This window comes from Anolis carolinensis, chromosome 1 (assembly GCF_035594765.1).
Source record: "Anolis carolinensis isolate JA03-04 chromosome 1, rAnoCar3.1.pri, whole genome shotgun sequence".
Taxonomy (NCBI): Eukaryota; Metazoa; Chordata; class Lepidosauria; order Squamata; family Dactyloidae; genus Anolis; species Anolis carolinensis.
Genome location: NC_085841.1, coordinates 76,549,469 through 76,570,071, shown reverse-complemented (window position 1 = coordinate 76,570,071; position 20,603 = coordinate 76,549,469). Strand labels below are relative to the sequence as shown.

The 20,603-nt window shown below is 42.0% G+C and overlaps 1 protein-coding gene across 4 annotated transcripts in view; it reads left to right on the top strand.

Moving 5' to 3' along the window:
• The window catches only part of plekhg1 (pleckstrin homology and RhoGEF domain containing G1), a 143,896-nt gene that overhangs the window by 87,071 nt on the left and 36,222 nt on the right, over positions 1-20,603 (top strand). For all 4 annotated transcript variants that reach the window (XM_008116688.3, XM_062977445.1, XM_062977439.1 and 1 more), the window contains one exon: positions 16,901-17,001. In XM_008116688.3, the coding sequence (XP_008114895.2) occupies positions 16,901-17,001 (101 nt within the window). The remainder of the gene's footprint in view (positions 1-16,900; positions 17,002-20,603) is intronic.

Sequence of the window (20,603 nt, the reverse complement as noted above, 5' to 3'; positions counted from 1 at the left end):
TATTTACCACGGATCTTGTCCTTGTTCCTCGTTCCTTGCTGCCTTGTATCAAGCCTTGTGTTCCAAGAATCAAGTTTACTTCCTAGCCTTGCCTCAAGTTCCTTGGACTAAGAACCTTGTCATCTCCCCTCACTTTGCTTGGCAAAGTGAGTGTTTCGGTTATTGGATTACAACTTTGGACCTTAATATTTTATATTGGACATTGTTTTCCTGGACTATAATTGACCTTTCCTGAAAGGTCTTCTTCTGAACTACATTCTACACTTATTTTTATTGACTTTATATATTTCCTTAATAAAGATATTAGATAGATTCTGGCCTCTGTGTATGGTTATTGGTGCTCTGCAGCCTGGGTCGTGACAGTTTGACTCCGCCACCCTAAGCACCAATTAACCTAGGCCAGAATGTCTACCGGAGCCGGACCGGGGGCCCAGCCACTCAGCTACACCATCGACAAGGATGAAGTGGACCGCATCCGTGATAAGCTCAATGCGCAGGAGGGAGAAATAAGGGGATTGAAGGAATGCGGAATCTGTCTCCCGGCCCTGGCGTTGCCAACCAAGTTTTCTGGAGAAGCTTCTAAGGTTCATGTTTTCCGTCGCCAATGCCAGGCTTATATAGAGGCCCGTAATGCCGAGTTTCCCCAAGAAGACATCAAGGTGGCGTGGATCTACAGTCTCCTAGACGGGCCAGCGGCCAACTGGGCGACGGCACTGTTTGACCAAGTCTCCCCACATCTAAGATCAGCGCAACACTTCTTGGATCACATTAAGGCGACTTGGGGGATCGAAGACAATTTGGAGGCAGCCGGCCACAAACTCTGGCGCCTCTCCCAAGGGGACAGACCCTTGTCCCAGTACATAGCCGAGTTCCGAGTGCTGGCCCATAACACCGGCTGGAACGACATAGCCCTCAGAGGACAATTTCGGGAGGGTCTCAACATCGAGATGCTGGAGGAAATCTCCAAGGTGGATCCTCCACACTCCCTTGAAGGACTCATTGAACAATGTTTACGGTCTGAAGTCATGCTTGCCAACAGAAAGCAATGGATCCGAGGCCAGAGCGGCAGGGCTGGAGTGAAACCTCCCGCTCCCACCGGCGTCCAGCCGCGTCCAGTGTGGAGACCCCCGCCACCAGCCCCATACCCCAGAGGAAGCGAGGAGGTGCCGATGCAGCTGGGCAATGTGCGACCCAGATTAGATGCTGCCGAGAAGGCCCGCCGCCAACGCCTAAATCTCTGTTGGTACTGCGGGAACGGGGGCCACTTTGCCAGAGAGTGCCCAGCCAAAGGGAAGCCCGCCGCCCGTCTGGCGGCGGCGTCCTCCACGGAGACGAAGGCGTCTGAGGCGGCTGGTGTGAAGCCGGCGGGGGAAGCCAGCGACCGGGCGTAGAGAGGCTCGCCAACCCGGTCAAAAACCCCACTCAAGAGCCGCCAACCGGGGTCCTATTTCTCCTAGTGGTCACCTTGTGGTCAGCGAAAAAAGGACCCGTCATGATCCATGCCATGATAGACTCAGGAGCCACAAACAATTTCATTGATAGAGAGTATGCCGACTCTCTGGGATTACAATATCACGATTTCAAGAACGCCCGTGTGGTGCAGGCCATAGACGGCCGCCCCCTCAAGACAGGTCCAGTAAGCCAGTGGTCAGAACCCACCAGAATGTGGATAAGGGAACACATGGAAGAGATTTCCTTCTTTGTTACCGAGGTTCCCCACTTCCCTGTGATTTTGGGAATCCCATGGCTGACACTCCACGACCCAAACATCTCCTGGTCCAACAGAGAACTGCAGTTTGCTTCAAAATATTGCCAAAACCATTGTCTTGTAGCCAAGGTCTGCCATGCCACAGACGCTGAACCCATCATCACCTTGCCCAAGAAGTACTCAGAGTATTGGGACGTATTCAATGAAAAAGAAGCCGAGAGACTACCCCCGCATAGACCTTATGACTGTGCCATTGACTTGGTGGAGGGGGCCCCGATCCCGCGAGGACACCTCTACTCCCTAACTGAACCAGAGCAAGAAGCTCTCAGGGAGTTTTTAGAGACAAACCTCCGCAAGGGGTTTATTAGACCCTCTCAATCCCCAGCCGCTTCCCCAGTGATGTTTGTAAAAAAGAAGTCAGGGGACCTACGCTTCGTGGTGGACTATAGAGCATTGAACAATATCACTAAGCGAAACCGGTATCCCCTGCCCTTGATCTCGGACCTATTAGACCGGCTTCGAGGGGCCAAGGTTTACACCAAACTGGATCTTCGAGGAGCTTATAATCTAGTTCGCATCAGGGAAGGGGACGAGTGGAAGACCGCCTTCCAGACTAAATTCGGTTTATTCGAAACCCTGGTCATGAATTTCGGTTTGTGTGGAGCTCCCGCAACGTTTCAACATTTTGTCAACGATATCTTTCAGGATTATCTAGACCGGTTCTTGATTATCTACCTGGACGATTTTTTGGTGTTTTCTAGATCACAATCAGAACATGAGAACCACGTTAGAATGGTGTTACAACGATTGCGGGATCATGGACTTTATGCCAAGCTGGAAAAATGCGCTTTTGATCTACAAGAGGTAGATTTCCTGGGATATCGTGTCTCGCCACTAGGGCTCACCATGGACCCGGCAAAAGTTTCAGCAGTATTGGAATGGCGGGCGCCAACCAACAAGAAAGAGGTGCAACGCTTCTTGGGGTTCGCGAACTACTACCGCAAGTTCATTCCAGACTTTGCCCGCTGGTCTGATCCAATCACCAGCTGCATCCGTGGGAAGCAGCCTTTCCGCTGGACAGAGCAAGCAGAGAAAGGATTCCAGCAGCTAAAGAAATTATTCACGTCCCAGCCAATCCTTCAACACCCAGATCCTGAAACCCCTTTTGTCGTACAGGCGGACGCCTCCGATGTGGCAATTGGGGCTGTACTCTTACAACCAGTGGGAGATCATCTTCACCCTTGTGCCTTTTACTCCCGTCAACTGACCGCACCAGAGAGAAATTATACTATTTGGGAAAAGGAACTTTTGGCCATAAAGGCAGCCTTTGAAACTTGGAGACATTGGTTAGAAGGGGCCAAATTTCCCATTGAGGTCCATACTGATCATCGGAATCTAGAGCATCTAAGAACTGCCCGCAAGCTAAATCAGAGGCAACAATGCTGGGCTTTATTCTTTGAGCGTTTCAACTTCCAAATCCACTATGTAACCCCAGCCCAGACCAAGCAAGCAGATGCTCTGTCACGGAAACCGGAATATGCTGCAGGGCGCAAAGAGACCTTTGAATCCCAACTGCTGCAGCCCGAGAACTTTGCCACGCTCACTGTGGGAAATACCAAATCCACTCTAATTGATTCAGCTCCCTCTACTCCAGGGCCCCTTTGTGCTCAGGAAATCAGGGCCAGTCAACAAGCAGATGCCTGGGCTCAGGACCAACTTCGCCAAGGACTACAGTTTCCCTTCTCGCTTAAGGATGGGTTACTTTGCTATAGAAACCATGTCTACATCCCTCCAGGACCAGGCAGGGAAAAGGCACTTCGTCTGTGTCACGACTGCAAGCCAGCAGGGCATTTCGGACTATTTAAAACCATGCATTTGATCCTAAGAGATTTCTGGTGGCCCAAGATCCGCAAGGATGTGGAAAAATATGTCAATTCCTGCCCAGTATGCCAGCGCTCCAAGACAAGAAGAGAGAAGCCCTCAGGACTTCTGCAACCCCTTCCTACCCCATCTCGCCCATGGGAAATAATCTCTGCGGATTTTATCACTGATCTACCACCTTCCTGTGGATTCACCACGATCCTAGTGGTGGTGGATCTTTTTACCAAGCTAGCCCATTTCATTCCCTGCGATGGCCTCCCCACGGCCAAGGAGACTGCAGATTATTTCCTTCAGCATGTTTTCAGATTGCATGGTTTGCCCAAGAGTTTGGTCACAGACCGTGGGTCTCAATTCACCTCTCGTTTCTGGAAAGCACTACAAAAACTATTGGGCATAGACTCTCGTTTATCTTCGGCTCACCATCCCCAAACGGATGGGCAAACTGAGCGCACCAATGCCACTCTGGAACAATACCTTCGCTGTTATGTAAACTATCAGCAGGACAATTGGGCTTCCCTGTTACCGCTGTCAGAGTTTGCCTATAACAATGGTGTCCAGGCTTCAACTAAAGAAACCCCGTTCTTTGCAAACTACGGCTTCCATCCACGTTTCTTCCCTTCTATTGTTGAAACCTCAGAAGTTCCCGCAGCAGAGGACTGGCTGCAGGAACTCACAGCGGTGCAACAACTTTTGCTCCAGCAACTAGACCAAGCCAAGGAGGACTATAAACGCCACGCTGACAAACATCGCCAGCCGGGCCCCGAAATCAAGGTAGGAGACCGGGTTCTTCTGTCCACTCGCTTTTTGCCCTCCCATCGCCCTTGCCGGAAGTTAGATGCCCGTTTCATTGGTCCCTATCCGGTGGTGGCGCAACTTAACCCCGTGACTTTTAAACTCCAACTTCCGCGCTTTATGCGCATTCATCCAGTGTTCCATCGCTCCCTGCTCCTTCCGGCGGATGGTGTGCGCCCTGATGCAGACCGGCCGGCCCCCCCTCCTGTTTTGGTGGATGGGGAGGAGCAGTTCGAGGTTCAGGACATTTTGGATTCTCGCTTCCACCGCCGCCGCCTGCAATATCTCATTGACTGGGTGGGTTTTGGCCCCGAGGAACGCTCATGGGAAGACGCTTCCACAGTCCATGCCCCCGATTTAACCCGCCGCTTCCATCAGACCTACCCCACCAAGCCGCGGCCTCGCGCCTCGGGGAGAGAGCCCTATTTTGAGAGGGGGCTTGAGGAGGGGGATAGTGTGATGACTCATGGGCCATGTAGTCCCGTTCCTAACGCTGTTGTGGCAGATGAAGAGGAAAACTTGGGTTTTCCACCATTTCAGCCAGAATTGGAACTTTCCCAGCCTGATTTGGAGCCCTTGCACCTGCAAGAGGTTTGCCTTCCAGAAATCTGCCAAACAAGCCCTGTGTCAGAATCTCCCCCATTTTGTCGCCGTAGTTATTATCAACAACAAAAAGGAGTTCAGCAGGCTAATCGCAGAAGCCTGAGAATCGCAGCCAAGCATTCAGCTGATTAAGACTGCTTCCATGAGAAATTCTAGGGAGTCATGCATCTGGACACAGAGATTGACTTTCGGTTCTGATTCCCCAGAGAAGTGTTCTTTGGTGGGAAAACGAGACCCTATTTAGGTTCCTTGCCCCAAAGGAATCTTGCGGAGTCAATTCGTCAGCAACTGGAGTAGATTGTGTGTGGACAGCGCTACTCCCGTTTCCAAGCCTTCGTTCCTGTTTCCAAGCCTCGTTCCTATTTCCAAGCCTTCGTTCACGTTTCCAACCTTGCCTTGCTTCCCGGACCTTGCCAAGTATTTACCACGGATCTTGTCCTTGTTCCTCGTTCCTTGCTGCCTTGTATCAAGCCTTGTGTTCCAAGAATCAAGTTTACTTCCTAGCCTTGCCTCAAGTTCCTTGGACTAAGAACCTTGTCATCTCCCCTCACTTTGCTTGGCAAAGTGAGTGTTTCGGTTATTGGATTACAACTTTGGACCTTAATATTTTATATTGGACATTGTTTTCCTGGACTATAATTGACCTTTCCTGAAAGGTCTTCTTCTGAACTACATTCTACACTTATTTTTATTGACTTTATATATTTCCTTAATAAAGATATTAGATAGATTCTGGCCTCTGTGTATGGTTATTGGTGCTCTGCAGCCTGGGTCGTGACAAGGGGAGATAATGGAGGAAGCGTATGTTTGGCTTAGGAAAAAATCAACATCTGGGTGCAGAATGTCAAGTCTTTTAGATCTGAAACAGGGGTCCCTAAACTATATGTGCCCCCCCCCCCGGAAACCATTTATCTGGCCCTCTGCTGAGGAAGGCGCATACAGCGCAGAGGAGAAGGAGGGAAAGGAGAGTGCCTTTCCCTTCTCCCTCGCCCCGCATGCACCTTTCCTGCTGCCTCTGCCAAGGAAGGCGTGCACGTGGCGAGGGAGGAGGGAAAGGCATGCTCCTTTCCCTCCTTCTCCTCCACGCCACACGTGCCTTCCTTGGTGGAGCAGGGGAGAGCTGCCGCCACCAAGGAAAGTGCACAGGGCAAGGGAGGAGGGAAAGGTGTGTGCCTTTCTTGCCTCCTCCCTCACCTGGTACGTGCCTTCCAATGCTTTGCTTGTGCTTTTTATCATGGCATTTCAATTATTAATTAATTAATTAATTAATTATTAAGGGTTGCTTTGCTTGTGCTTTTGGTGCACAAAGGCAGAAAGGGGTTGGCCTAAATGGCCCAAGGGTTCTCTTCCAACCCTCTTTATTATTTTTTTGGTCATGATGATGATGATGATGATGATGATGATGATGATGATGATGATGATGATGATGATGATTATCAACATTGAGGCTGGGTGGCCATCTGTCAAGGGTGCTTTGCTTGTGCTTTGGTGCACAAAGGCAGAAGGTGGTTGGACTAAATGGCTCAAGGGGTCTTTTCCAACCCTGATTATTATGGTATTTTTGTTTTTTGTTGTTGTTGTTGTTGTTGGGCAGTTATCTGTTGTACTAGATGGCCCAAGGGGTCTCTTCCAACCTTTTAAAAATGATTTTTAATAAGATTATGATTATGATTAACATTGAGGCTTGTTGGCCATCTGTCAGGGTGTTTTGATTATGTGTTGGTGTACAAAAGCAGAAAGAAGTTGGACTAGATGGCCCAAGGGGTCTCTTCCAACCCTCTTTATTATTTTTATTATGATTATGATTATTATTAACATTGAGGCTATATTTGTTCCCGTTTTGTTTTGTTTTTTACTTCAAAATAAGATGTGTGCAGTTTGCATAGGAATTTGTTCATAGTTTTTTTAAAACTATAGTCTGGCCCTACAACCATCTGAGGGACAGTGAACTGGGCCCCTGTTTAAAGGGTTTGGGGACCCCTGGTCTGAAAGTTCGGTGTGCCTTCCCCGCCTATGACCCTGTATTTAAGGTTTTTATTAAAACATGCCTAATATTAAATTTGGGATCATTAGCTCCTGTGTGTCAGTCCTATGATGTAGCACAGATTTTTGCAGGCTATACATCTTGACTGGGAGAGGGGAGACAGAAAGGATTAAGTGATTCAGTTGTACAGAAAAAGATTCTGCATATACCCAGAGACTCTCAGAAATTTCAGATTATGAATTCTCCACAGAGTAATCTTTGTAGATCAATTTGCTTTATAGCTGTACCTGAGTTGTATGTGTACACTTTAATTCAAATCAATCAGTCTTTATTAAACATTAACAAACAAGCTGTTTGAAGAGTGAGTGAAATGTACATGTTGATAGCGGTGAAAGGAAAAGAGATACAGACAAGTGACAGTCTGCATTGAATAAGCTGGGAAATGAGACCCCATGCTGTGAATTTCCTAAACTTATCGTTCACAGATATATTGCTCTCTTCCAGCATTGTCTAGTAGAAATCATTTTATAGGCTTTAGAGTCCATCTGGGGGAAAAGTCTAGATTAGACAAAAGTGTAATTAAAGGGGCAAGACTTTTCTTTTTGGAGGAGCCTATAATAAAATATGCTTCCTTATGATCTTATGACGAGAACATCCATAGTCTGTCTGAAATTGACATATCAGACAATGAATTAACTAAGAATAATTAACCCAATTAACTAATTAGCATTTATAGTAATGAGTTTTCTAATTTCTAACAATTTCATACAATCAAATTAATCTTCAGAGCTAATATCTGACGCCTACAAGTGGTTCTTCTCCGAAACATGCAGAATGTAGGGCAGCTGAGGTTGCCCTGTTGCAATCAACTTGATGGTTGTCAGAAAGAGACAAGATGTTAGAGGTTTCACTTTGGTCTCTTGGAAAGGCAATCATTAACATGTTGGGCTTTATGACTCCAGTATAATCAACAGGGGGTAATTATAAGTAAGATGGTATTTCTCCATGGTGTGATTAAAGTATTTTCATATCACCTGGAAAAATAATGGTTCCCTTTGTGGCTGTTCTCCCAGCTCACGTTTAGTGTTTGAATGAAGACATACAAACACACACCCCTCTCAAAATACTAGGTATATGTTGAATAATTATGTATTTTAAAACCCACAGGCCATTACAACATAAGTAAATGGGGGAATACAATTTTTCAAGAGTATATAACCTCAAACATACTTGTTGACAAGATAAGAAAAAAATATGACAGAGAAACAAAAAGCAGCTTAGTATAAAAGATTCAGCATTTCATTTAATTCATTAGGTTATATTGTTATTGCTGTATTTACTTTTTTACAAAACAATTTTAATTATAGCTAATTTGATTGTGTTGTAACATTATTTCTATCTTCAGTGCAGATAAAAGTTTGTGCTTTTTTCCTGCCTTTTTCCTAGTACAGGACTCAAGGAGGCTTGCAAAATCTTCCTTTCATGCAAAATTACAAATAAAAATTTCAATAAAATTAAAAATAGATAAATGCACAGCCATTCAACAGAACAAGAATGTAAATACACATTATTTTCTTCTTAAACAATCCTTTTTCAAAGGTCTGCCAATAAACTAGCCAGTTTTTATTGTCTTCCAGAGATAGATAAGTTGTGTTCATACTAGAGAGCCAGGTATGAATAATACAGGGTGTAATGTAATATGAATAACTGCTGAAAAGATGGTTGACAACTATCATTTCTCTCTCTCTTTCTTTCTCTTTTCTTTCTCTACTTTTTATTTACACTTCCCATATATATTTACTATAATGTTAACATTTTTAATAAATGGGAGCATTGAAAAAACAAGGTGATGTGATTTAGTACTTTGTCATGATGGTTTTAATGAAAAATAATTGTAACATTTAAAAATAGCTTTAAGAGAATAGCCTTTTATTAATAAAATTTCATAGGAGTTCTCCTATTTAACCTCCCGTGACTGAAAAATGCAAATAAAAAAGGTTGCAAGAAAAATAATGTACAGTCAGCCATCTACATTCTCTGGGCTTAGAGTGCTAGACCCCTTCAAAAATGGAAAATCATGAATTAAGAAATCATTATTTTTTCCCGTGAAAGACCACTTCTCTCCATGCTGTGATTAAAGTATTCAGATAATCAAATACTCAGAATGTTTAAGTCATCCAATACAAAACTATGGCTATTTTTTACCAGATGTTGTCTATAGAACAATCTGGTAGAAATGATTCTATAGCCTACAGAATAAAATGCCTATAGAACAGACATGAGCAAACTATGGCCCATGGGCCAGATGTGGCCCATTGGGCTCTTTCATCCGGCCCCGTAGTCACAAAGGCTACACAGGACAGTTCTGAGAGCCCTGCACAGTTGCGTGTGAAACCCTCTCCTTGGCAGGAGGACACAGCGGGCTCCAATATGAAAAAGGTTTGCCCATACCTGCTATAGAAGTATTCTCTCTAGGAACTTGTAGGTACTCCCGTGCAATTGTATAATGGAAATGGATAGTAGAGTCATAATGGAAGACTTAGGACCTTATTACATTGGGATATAATCTGTTTATATCAGTACACATCCCATATTTTTTAGGACTGGATGCATACTGTATTGAGATGGGATGCATACTGCACATCATCTATTGCTCTGGTATCCCAAATTGGTGACAAGTGGGGAAGAGTAAGGTCCCCAAGAACTGCAGTGCTTGCAAGATTGTATTTGCACCCTGAAAAAAATAAATAGTAAATCGAGTCTGTCCTGACTTTTTTATAGCAAAATAGCCAGGGTTATTGTGAGCCATCCTGAATGCAAGCTTCTAAAAGTGCATGTGCTACTCCTTCAAAATGGAGTTTTGTCTTCCTGTTAATATTACACTAAGCAAAGGAAGATTTTTAAAGGTGTTATGAATGGTTAACTGTTCTGATTAAAGAAAAAAAGTTATACTTCTGTATTTAAAATAAAGTGATGAAAATTTATCATAGAGCTTGTTACTAAACCTAACACAATACTCCAGTTTCCCAGATAACTCTTCGTTCTACAACAAATCCCCTAATAATCTATTCACTTCCCATATTCTATTGTCCCTGAATTGTCTTTGTTACACCTTTCAAGGGAAACGTGCAAAACAGGCTGCAGACTTTTGACAGGTTGCTTCCTAAGTGCCACCCTCCTGTGCTGACAGATGAATGGTGAGAGATCTGACATCCTAGCTTTTAAGTGGCTGAGCAAAATAGCATGGGAAAGCCACAGTTCTCTTCTCCCAGTGGTTTTGTATGGGTATGATTTACATTCCAGGGTGGCACAATGTGTGCTTAAGCCTCTCCTTCAAGTAGGACTTACATCAGTGAGCAGAGCCGGCCCTAGGTAATTTTCAAGTGTAGGCGAACAGAATTTTGGTGTCCCCCCCCAAACCAATCACTGAAAAATAAAAGCGTTGGATAAGTGAAAATGTTGAATAATAAGGAGGGATTAAGGAAAAGCCTATTAAACATCAAATTACATTAAGATTTTACAAATTAAGCACCAAAACATCATGTTTTACAACAAATCAACAGAAAAAGAAGGAATTACTATATTTGTGAATTTTGCACCAAACATTGAACAGGGATATAGGGCAGTGTGGACTTAGATAACCCAGATAGCCCCCAGTAAAAACTCTAAAATCAGGACAATAAATAAAGAACAACACTCTGAAAACAGGAAAAATCCAGACAGTAAACAATCAGCGACAGCTAACATCTCCCAAAAAAGATTCTCCCAGGCAAGAAGAAGCCAGGCCTTGAAGCCACAGGGCCATTAAATGCTAATCAAGGTGATTAATTACAACATTCACACTTGCTTCAAAGAAGAGTTCTTTCTCCCACCCTGGACCTTCTACAGATATATAAACCCCACTTACCTAGCTTCCAAGTTCCCACAGACCTCACAATCTCTGAAGGCCCCAAAGGTGGGCCCGCGCGGCTCGAAGGCAGGAGGCCCAGCGCGGCTGCCGGGAGGCCCAGCATAGCCGCCAGAAGGCCCGAAGGAGAAGGGGGATTGGGGGTGGTGCCATCCTCCTGTGACGATTGTGCCCCCGGGACGATGGCGCCACAGGCAAATGCCTAGTTTGCCTTATGGTTGGACCGCCTCTGTCAGTGAGTTGAGCCATTCCCATGTTTATTCGGACTATTTGCCTCTATTCAGCTTTCTCCAAGCAAGTGCGATTCCTTGAAATGGAGAACTGCAGCGAAAAGAACAGACTGTTAATAACTGGTATCTAGTCTACACCCTCTACATTTTTGGGTGGTTTCTTCAAAGATCTATTAATGGACTGGAAATGGAAGAATTTGAATAATATGAGACAGAGGGGAGTCGTTCACACATCCATATTTAAAATGGCATAATTTGATAATGTAAAAGAAATTGCACATCAGTGTGAAGTTAATGGATCAATACTCTGACAATATTTCATGCTCCAAAAGGTCAAAACTGAATTTGAATTTAAGTAGATAAGCAGTTTATTCAAACATTAAAATGTGTGAACTATAAGGCAGACGTATTTCCTTTTGACAATATGAGTGGGGTGCCATTTAAAATAATCATTCGTATGGTAGCTTACAGCCCTATGCCCTGTGCTTTTGTCATATAGCCAGTCATGTTGATCTTCACCATTGTTTATTCTACCTATTTGGTATCTAATTTATTTAATTGCCTGTATCCCTAAACAGTAACTATTGGTTTAGTAGAATTTCACAACTCATATTCAAAATGGTTAGAAAAAACCATTTGAGAAGAAAACATTTAGTTTGGGAAGGGCAGTACCAACAAACATTTCAGTAATGTCAACCCCTTGCACTGGCTTTTGACAGCTGTCACTTTAGATAAGAGCCAAAGGACCCTTCCAATGCTTTTCAACTACAGTTCTTATAAGCTTTAGCAAGTATAGGGAGTGTGATAATTATGGGAGTCGCAACCCAACAACATTTGGAAACCCACACATCTCCAGTCCTTAAACCACTGTAGACAACCTTTGTAATACAGTAGAGTCTCACTTATCCAACATAAACGGGCCGGCAGAATGTTGGATAAGTGAATATGTTGGATAATAAGGAGAGATTAAGGAGAAGCCTATTAAACATCAAATTAGGTTATGATTTTACAAATGAAGCACCAAAACATCATGTTAGACAACAAATTTGGCAGAAAAAGTAGTTCAATATGCAGTAATACTATATAGTAATTACTGTATGTATGAATTCAGCACCAAAATATCACGATATATTGAAAACATTGACTACAAAAATGCGTTGGATAATCCAGAACGTTGGATAAGCGAGTGTTGGATAAGTGAGACTCTTCTGTACTTTGTTCTTAAAACCAATTGCTGTTGTTTTATGTTGTAAATACAAATACTGAGCTGATTAAGTATATCCAGCTTTGTTGCTGAGACTTATTCTGATCTAAATTTGATTTATATATTAATTATCCTCCCATGTTTGTTTCCATACTTTTTCAATGACTGTGTTCATTTATCTAAAAGCACTACATCTTGTACATAATTTAACAAATGTCTTGTTAAATATATTAGGTTCAAAGGGAATGCACAATATATATTTTTTAAAAATCTAAATTTTATTCTATACTTTTGCTATTTGCTGAGGGCACAGAAGAATCCTTCCCATTTCTATTCAAATTTAATTCAGTCTCCTCCCGCATACGGTGCTGTGGCTGCTGCTCTTGTTATCTGTTAGAAGTTCATTCTTTTCACATCAAATGAGATTTAATCTGACATTGGTTTGAACTCCTTGGTCTGTCCAAACTAGAGTAGACCCAATGAATCAACAATATCAAATTGTATATATCGATGTACAATTTGATAACTGATTCAGTGAGTCTGTAAATAGGATTGAGCTAAGTATTTTATATTTGGTAAGTCTTGATTTGGCAGAGACAGTCAAGGTCAAAAACACTTTGCACTAAATTAACTCTGGGGGAGGGAGGAAAGTAATAGGAGTGGGGGCTTGACCATCCCAGTAGACTGAGGCAAAAGCAAACTGATGCAACCTCTTATACCTTGTATTTTCCTCATTAATAACTTTTGCCATCTTGACCACATTCTTATATGTCCACATGTGTTTTGGATTTAATCTGTGAAATGTTGGAAGTTATATGTGGAAGATGTATATACATTTGTGAACCTAGTAGCTGATCTTGCCTGAAAACTTAATACGCTGTAATCAAAGTACATCATAAGGATAATACAAAAACACACAAAACATCTGAAATCTTTACTTTAGATTAAAACCTGTCTTTATTGGCTGAATGGATGCATAACTGGAATCTGTTGCTAAACTCCATAGTGTTAAACAGGAAATCTGCTGCTCAGGAGAGGAAACAAGATTGGAAATCTGATTGCTTCAGTGAATTTTGCATATGCCTACTTTTAAGCTGTCATGGAATTGAAAAGTAAAATATAAACTATTATTAAAAGACAGTACTTCTTTATTTGAGAAAAGCTCTTTTTATTCTATTGTAAGCAAAAGTATTCCAAATTTTCAGCTGGGAATGACTCATTCCTGTTATGTACATTTTTCCACTCTTTGACCCAGGTTGCTGTCTGTGTAGCAATATTTTCTGCTTCATGAATTTCTTAAGTCTGCTTCAAGGCAGCTGTTGAGTGAAAACCAAAGGTCACCAGCAGTTTCAGGAAGTCCGGGGGACAGTGGGGCAAAAATGATTTAATATGCAAACATTTATTAAGAGAACAGACTTTACTGATGGTCATAAGTTAATGGATGTGGAAAGGAAAGTAGAAATGTAGATCATGTTATGCTGGAGAGTATAAATACCATGAAGCTTTGTTGTTTAAATTGTATCTAAGCAAGGACACATTTTTCCTAGCAATGCTGTTTTTAGGGAAGGATTTGTTTAATTTGGACAAGATTAAGTTTTCTTAGGTGGGGAATATTACCTACACGAAGGTGTTTGCTTTTACAGGCAGTCCTCAAGTTACAGACAAGATAGGTTCTGTAGGCTTGGTCTTAAGTTGAATTTGTATGTAAGTCGGAACAGGTTCATGTTTTAAGTGTAACTCCAACCAAAATATATATATTCTTTAGATCTGCTGCATTCATCTGTTCAAAGTGATCTAGTATAGTGATTCACAAATATTTTTTTGCAGCTAGTTAATCTTTCATGGTTATTTTGTGTGGACAGTTTATGATTATCTTGTATGAGTTTTAGAATACATTCCCTGTCTTACAAAGAAGTCCTGATGATTCCATCATTGACTTTGCCAGAGTTCCATGAATTTAGTGTGGAATCGTGAATACCACAGTAATGCAAGGCAAGTTTCCATCTTGCCTAGAAAAGACAGTGGTGATGCTATTATTGAGAAATACCTTTGTTGGTCCCAACTGTGTTGGAGAACTATCAACTAGGCTCCAATATCCATTTTGGACTGATATTCTAGAGCAGTGGTTCTCAACCTATGGGTTCCCAGATGTTTTAGCCTTCAACTCCCAGAAATCCTAACAGCTGGTAAAATGGCTGGGACTTCTGGGAGTTGTAAGCCAAAACACCTGGGGAACCACAGGTTGAGAACCACTGTTCTAGATCTCTTAGCAGTTTTTGATATTATAAACCATGGTATCTTTCTGGCTCGCTTCTTTTGTGTGCACTGTTTTATACTGGCTCTGGTCTTTCTTGGAGGAGTAGATTCAGAAAGTGGTGTCGGGGGATACCGGATCAACAACCTGGTCACCATGACCTTCCATTAGAATTTCAGAGGGCCCCAATAAGGTTGAGAATACTTTTTTTTTGGCAATCAGGAGTATGTAGAAAAGGCATAGACACAAACGTCTCATTAAAAAAGAAAACCATTTCAATTTCATACATTGTGTTTTGGCAACAAAAAAAAAAGAAAGAAAAAGAAAGAAAGACATCCCTTAAAAAGCATACTGGGGTTCCTCAACAAAAAAATCGATAAAGAGAGCTGACATTTTCTGAAGGACAGCTTTCCTAGCATTGTTCTGATCTAACCAAAAGTGGAATGTTGGGGGGGGGGGGGTCTCCACTTCTTTGTTTAGTAAAATGCTCACATCACACCCTGAATCATAGGATTTCAGGGCTGTGTACAATAACACCAATCAATAATTTAAGTAGACTAAGATCTTACTAGGCAATTTCAGACATTAGCCAACATGAGCCAACAATGTGATGCGGCTGCTAAAAAAAGCCAATGGGATTCTGGCCTGCATCAATAGGGGAGTAGCGTCTAGATCCAGGGAAGTTATGCTCCCCCTCTATTCTGCCTTGGTCAGACCACACCTGGAATACTGTGTCCAATTTTGGGCACCACAGTTGAAGGGAGATGTTGACAAGCTGGAAAGCGTCCAGAGGAGGGCGACTAAAATGATTAAGGGTCTGGAGAACAAGCCCTATGAGGAGCGGCTTAAAGAGCTGGGCATGTTTAGCCTGCAGAAGAGAAGGCTGAGAGGAGACATGATAGCCATGTACAAATACGTGAAGGGAAGTCATAGGGAGGAGGGAGCAAGCTTATTTTCTGCTGCCCTGCAGACTAGGACACGGAACAATGGCTTCAAACTACAGGAAAGGAGATTCCACCTGAACATCAGGAAGAACTTCCTCACTGTGAGAGCTGTTCGACAATGGAACTCTCTCCCCGGGGCCGTGGTGGAGGCTCCTTCTTTGGAGGCTTTTAAGCAGAGGCTGGATGGCCATCTGTCGGGGGTGCTTTGAATGCGATTTCCTGCTTCTTAGCAGGGGGTTGGACTGGATGGCCCATGTGGTCTCTTCCAACTCTACTATTCTATGATTCTATGATTAAAACAAGATAATCAAAGCCAGTTTGTTTTTTATATCAAAGTTTTTAGGGAAGAGAAACCCCCGGTGGCGCAGCGGATTAAACCGCTGAACTGCTGAATTTGCTGATTGAAAGGTTGGCAGTTCGAATCCAGGGAGCGGGTGAGCTCCTGCTATTAGCCCCAGCTTCTGCCAACCTAGCAGTTCAAAAACATGCCAATGTGAGTAGATCAAGAGGTACCGCTCTGGTGGGAAGGTAACAGCATTCCATGCAGTCATGCCGGCGACATGACCTTGGAGATGTCTACAGACAATGCTGGCTCTTCGGCTTAGAAATGGAGATGAGTACCAACCCCCAGAATTGGATGCAACCATACTTAATGTCAGGGGAAAACCTTTACCTATTTTGGGAAGAAAACCATTAAACTAAAGTAGTTTTTTCCTGATTTATTTATATTTTTCTTGTTCCTGAATCCTAAAGAGTACTCTTGACAGGTAATTTGCATACAAATTAATATTTTCTGAAAAACGTTCCAATATTATACATGAAAATGGTCAGTACTGCTCCAGGTGGGCACCTCAAAAACAGAGGCCCTATTCTTTTCAGACTGGAAAGTATGACATTTTTATTACTTTGTGTTTTTTGGAATTTTAAAAATGCTTTTTCAGCATTGTGTAATGTAGTCATTTCCCTGGAGGCCTCTTTTTAGACCATCTATTTGAAATCCAGGTGCTTTAATAATACCTATAATGTTTTATTTTTTAAAAAAACATTTATTATAAGAAGATGGCTTTATTGAGTAATTAATAGAGATCATTAACTTGTCACTGTGAGTGAAATCTGAATACATTTGCAGCTTGAAAAACATACAATGTACAGTCTGGGAAGCAAAGGAAAGCATTCAGTCTTTGGGTTTATTCCTTGGTATTATGAACAGATAAGTATTGTTATCTTCCATAATAGAAAGACTGTTCTAGTAGAGCTACTGAAAGGATTATGGTAATATAAAGTGAAATTGATCTGGTGGGGGGAACTCATCTTGCACAATTAAAGATAGTTTCATTTACTGAGGTACAAAAGAATAGACATGTTTTAAACACCCTTTTCATTTATTTCATAGGATTACCTTGAGTGTATAACTGACCAATCCAAGCTTTCTTTGGGGACAGAGGAACGATCAGCATTGTTTGGAAACATAAAAGATATCTATCATTTCAATAGGTAAGTAAATAGTAGACTTAAGTGAAAGCGTATACACTGACTACTAATCAAAGTAATTGCTGTGTTCTCCTGCCCCCACTCTTCCAGCAGATAAAAGGCTGAATTGAAACAAGAAAATAAATAAACATGGGTGCAATATTAACATAGAACAAAAAGCACAAGGTATCAATGAGTGCTACCATGACTTCTGTGGAAACATTTGAACATTTACTTTATATAAAAATGTTTCAGGTTGATGCAGAACAAACCCTTCTTATAAATGAAATTGTATGAGCAGGAAACCAAATAGCAATGTTCTGCTGACTATGTAGATTTTCACCTTCTGTTCTTTGTCCCTTTATAGCTTCTCCTATAAGGGGTTATTCTCAAGTGAGGAGAGTGGGTTTCTTTCCCCAGATCTCTGTGTTTTTGAATATAGGGGTGTATTTCTCATAAACCCCAGATACCATGCCATTGCTCAGGAGCTCTAGTACTCAAAGCATCTGGAATACACCTGGTTGTCTGCAGCATGCTGAGAAATATAACAGGAATGGGAGGAGCCTGAGGATGGTGTTCTCTTTGGTTGTGTTGTGTTGTGTTGTGTTTTGTTATGTTTGTGGGATTTTTGCAGGTTTTTGTTGGCATCTGATTCTGTTCCTTTTGGTTTTGTGTGTGTACTGGATGGCTCACAATAGTCATTTCAGTTTATTGAGTGATTTTGGTTTTGCACTTTGATTTACATTTAAGATTTATTAGATTTTGATAAAATAATCTTTTGCTAAGGAACTTTAGGTGAAACATTATAAGTCAAAAGGTATGTGAAAGAATGTTTTGGGGCCCTAGGCTTTTACTTCTTCCTTTTACTTTGTAGTTTTTGGCTTGCTATTAAGACTTATTCTTCAGTAATGGGGCATGAAGGTGATGAAATGCTTTCTTCACAATTATGTCATGCTGCCAACCATTTTAGAGAGCCAGTATGATGTGGTGCTCTAAGCATTAGATTTTGGATGTTATCTCACATGGGGGGACCATAATACTACCTTGGCATTATGTCCCATAGCGTTGTAAAGGTCATCCTTTCAGTTCCTTACTCCACATCACTGAAGCAATTTGGCACGGGCAAGTTTGACAGATCCCATCCCACGTGTTTTCCCCATTTTCTCCAGTTTCATAGCGATTTCTGAACTCAGAAGGTTATCCCTGACCATCTTCACTTGCTCCCCCCCCCCCAGTTTCTTGGGATTTCTAAGAAGCTTCTGTGACAGGGCATGATGGGCACTGACAGGAAGTCCCCCTGTGTTGTGGGATGGGCTCTGCCATATCTTGTCATCTTTCTGTCTTTAAACTATTTAGAAGGGGAGAACAGTGTGGGATAATGTCATAGGACATAGAAGACCAGAGTTTGAATTCCCATTTTGCTGTGGAAGCCCACTGGGTGACTTTGGGCAAGTAATGGCATAAACCCTTTGACCAACTCCTGCCAAGAAAATCCCATAATACAATAGTCTTAAAATCTGAATAAGTCAGAAATGACTGGAAGACATACACCAACAATAACAAAAGCAACATAAGTATATCAAGACAAGATAAACATGTTTAGCCTGCAGAAGAGAAGGCTGAGAGAAGACATGATAGCCATGTATAAATATGTGAGGGGAAGTCATAGGGAGGAGTGAGCAAGCTTGTTTTCTGCTGCCCCGGAAACAAGGACATGGAACAATGGCTTTAAACTACAGGAAAAGTGATTCCACCTGAACATTAGGAAGAACTTCCTCACTGTGAGAGCTGTTCGGCAGTGGAACTCTCTCCCCCGGACTGTGGTGGAGGCTCCTTCTTTGGAGGCTTTTAAGCAGAGGCTGGATGGCCATCTGTCAGGGGTGCTTTGAATGCAATTTTCCTGCTTCTTGGCAGAGGGTTGGACTGGATGGCCCATGAGGTCTCTTCCAACTCTATGATTCTATGAAACAGGAAGACCTAGTAGGAGTAAGAGATAAAAAAAAACTTAAACACCAAGCACTGTTGGTTCTTTGCTTGTGTCTATAGCGGCCCATGCTTTCCTCAGGTGATGCTACGTGAAATGGGGAATCAGGTTTCCATAATCCTAATTCTGGAGTATGGATTATGGATTCCCCTATCTAGTAGAACTGCAAGTTAAGACAAAAATCTGGTGAGTTTAATCAATTTTAGCCCAAACCTGGCAATATTTTTCATGCCATTTGTCCTGATTCCTTCCCTTTATTTAAGGATGGAAAGGGATGCATGTGCCTTTATCTTAATCTATGTATAAATGAATAAATGGCAAATTGGCTATTGTTAAATCACTTGATTTAATAATCTCTGTAAGCTTTGTTGGTACTGCTGCTTGTTATATCTCTTCATGTCATTTCTGACTTATGGTGACCTTATGACATATGAGGATTTCTTGGCAAACTTTGTACAAGGAATATTTGCCTTTGCCTTCCTCTGAGGTAGAGAGACAGTGACCTCCCCAAGGTCACCCACTGGGAAGCCGTGGCTTAGTGGGGATTCAAACCCTGGTTTCCAGAGACAGTCCAATGTTCAAACAACTCCATCATCCTGGCTCTCACATTTTTGTTTCTTTTCCTGGTTTACCTGTCAGCAAGCCCACATGAGTTTGATGGGATTACTTTTGCTTAGGATCAGAATGTGAGGGCCAGCCTAAAAAACACAATACAGTAAAACTGAAAAACAGCCTGACAACACAAGATATTACAATAGGGAAGGATTGCTTCATCTTTTTTCTTCTTCTGCCTCTTTCCCAGTTAAAAACTATTATTTCCATCTGCATTTCTGTTTGTGATGAAGACAATATGGGACCCCATAATGTTTCCTTTCTCAACATGAAAAAAACATTCAAGGGATTTAAGACAAGGAGTGATGGAAGGGTTATAGGTTTTCATTTCAGAACAGCCAAAACCTTAACACAGCTACAATTCTATTCTTATCAGCTTTCTTCACTGTCAGGCTTTCACAACTATACATAGAAATGGGAAATATGATGCCATGAACAATCCTAACTTTGGTATTCAATTATACAGTATATACAGTATTTACACTTGAGAATCTGTCTAGTTCTTTTAGAGTTTCCCTTCCTTTTTCTAATACTCTTCACATTTCTTAACAGCAGCTCTCCATTTTGATTAATGTCTGAGCCAAGGTATAGAAAGTCTTTGACTATTCTCAGTGTCTTCATTATTTGCTTTAAAGTTATGTATATAATCTGTGGTCATTGTTTTTGTTTTCTATAATATTCAGCAGTAAACCCGCCAGTATCTAGCTACAAGTTCATTTTCTCAGGGAGTCATGTGGAGGAGACCTATCGGAAGAATCAAAAGGCTATGACAATTGTGATTTTCGTTGATAATCTGCTATAAAGTTCAGACGTGTGCTGTAAATTATACACTGCCTTTTGTCTGAAAATAGTATGCATCCACTTACAGAAACAATTGACAACATCTATTTAGTTAGCCCTCCAGTACATCAAAGCTAAATAAACAGCCAGCACATGAAAGCATGCTTATAAGCCCAACAAGGCAAAGTTGTAAAAATAAAACTGTATATCTTAGTGCAGGAAAACATCTGTGAACTTAAGTAGTGCAGGA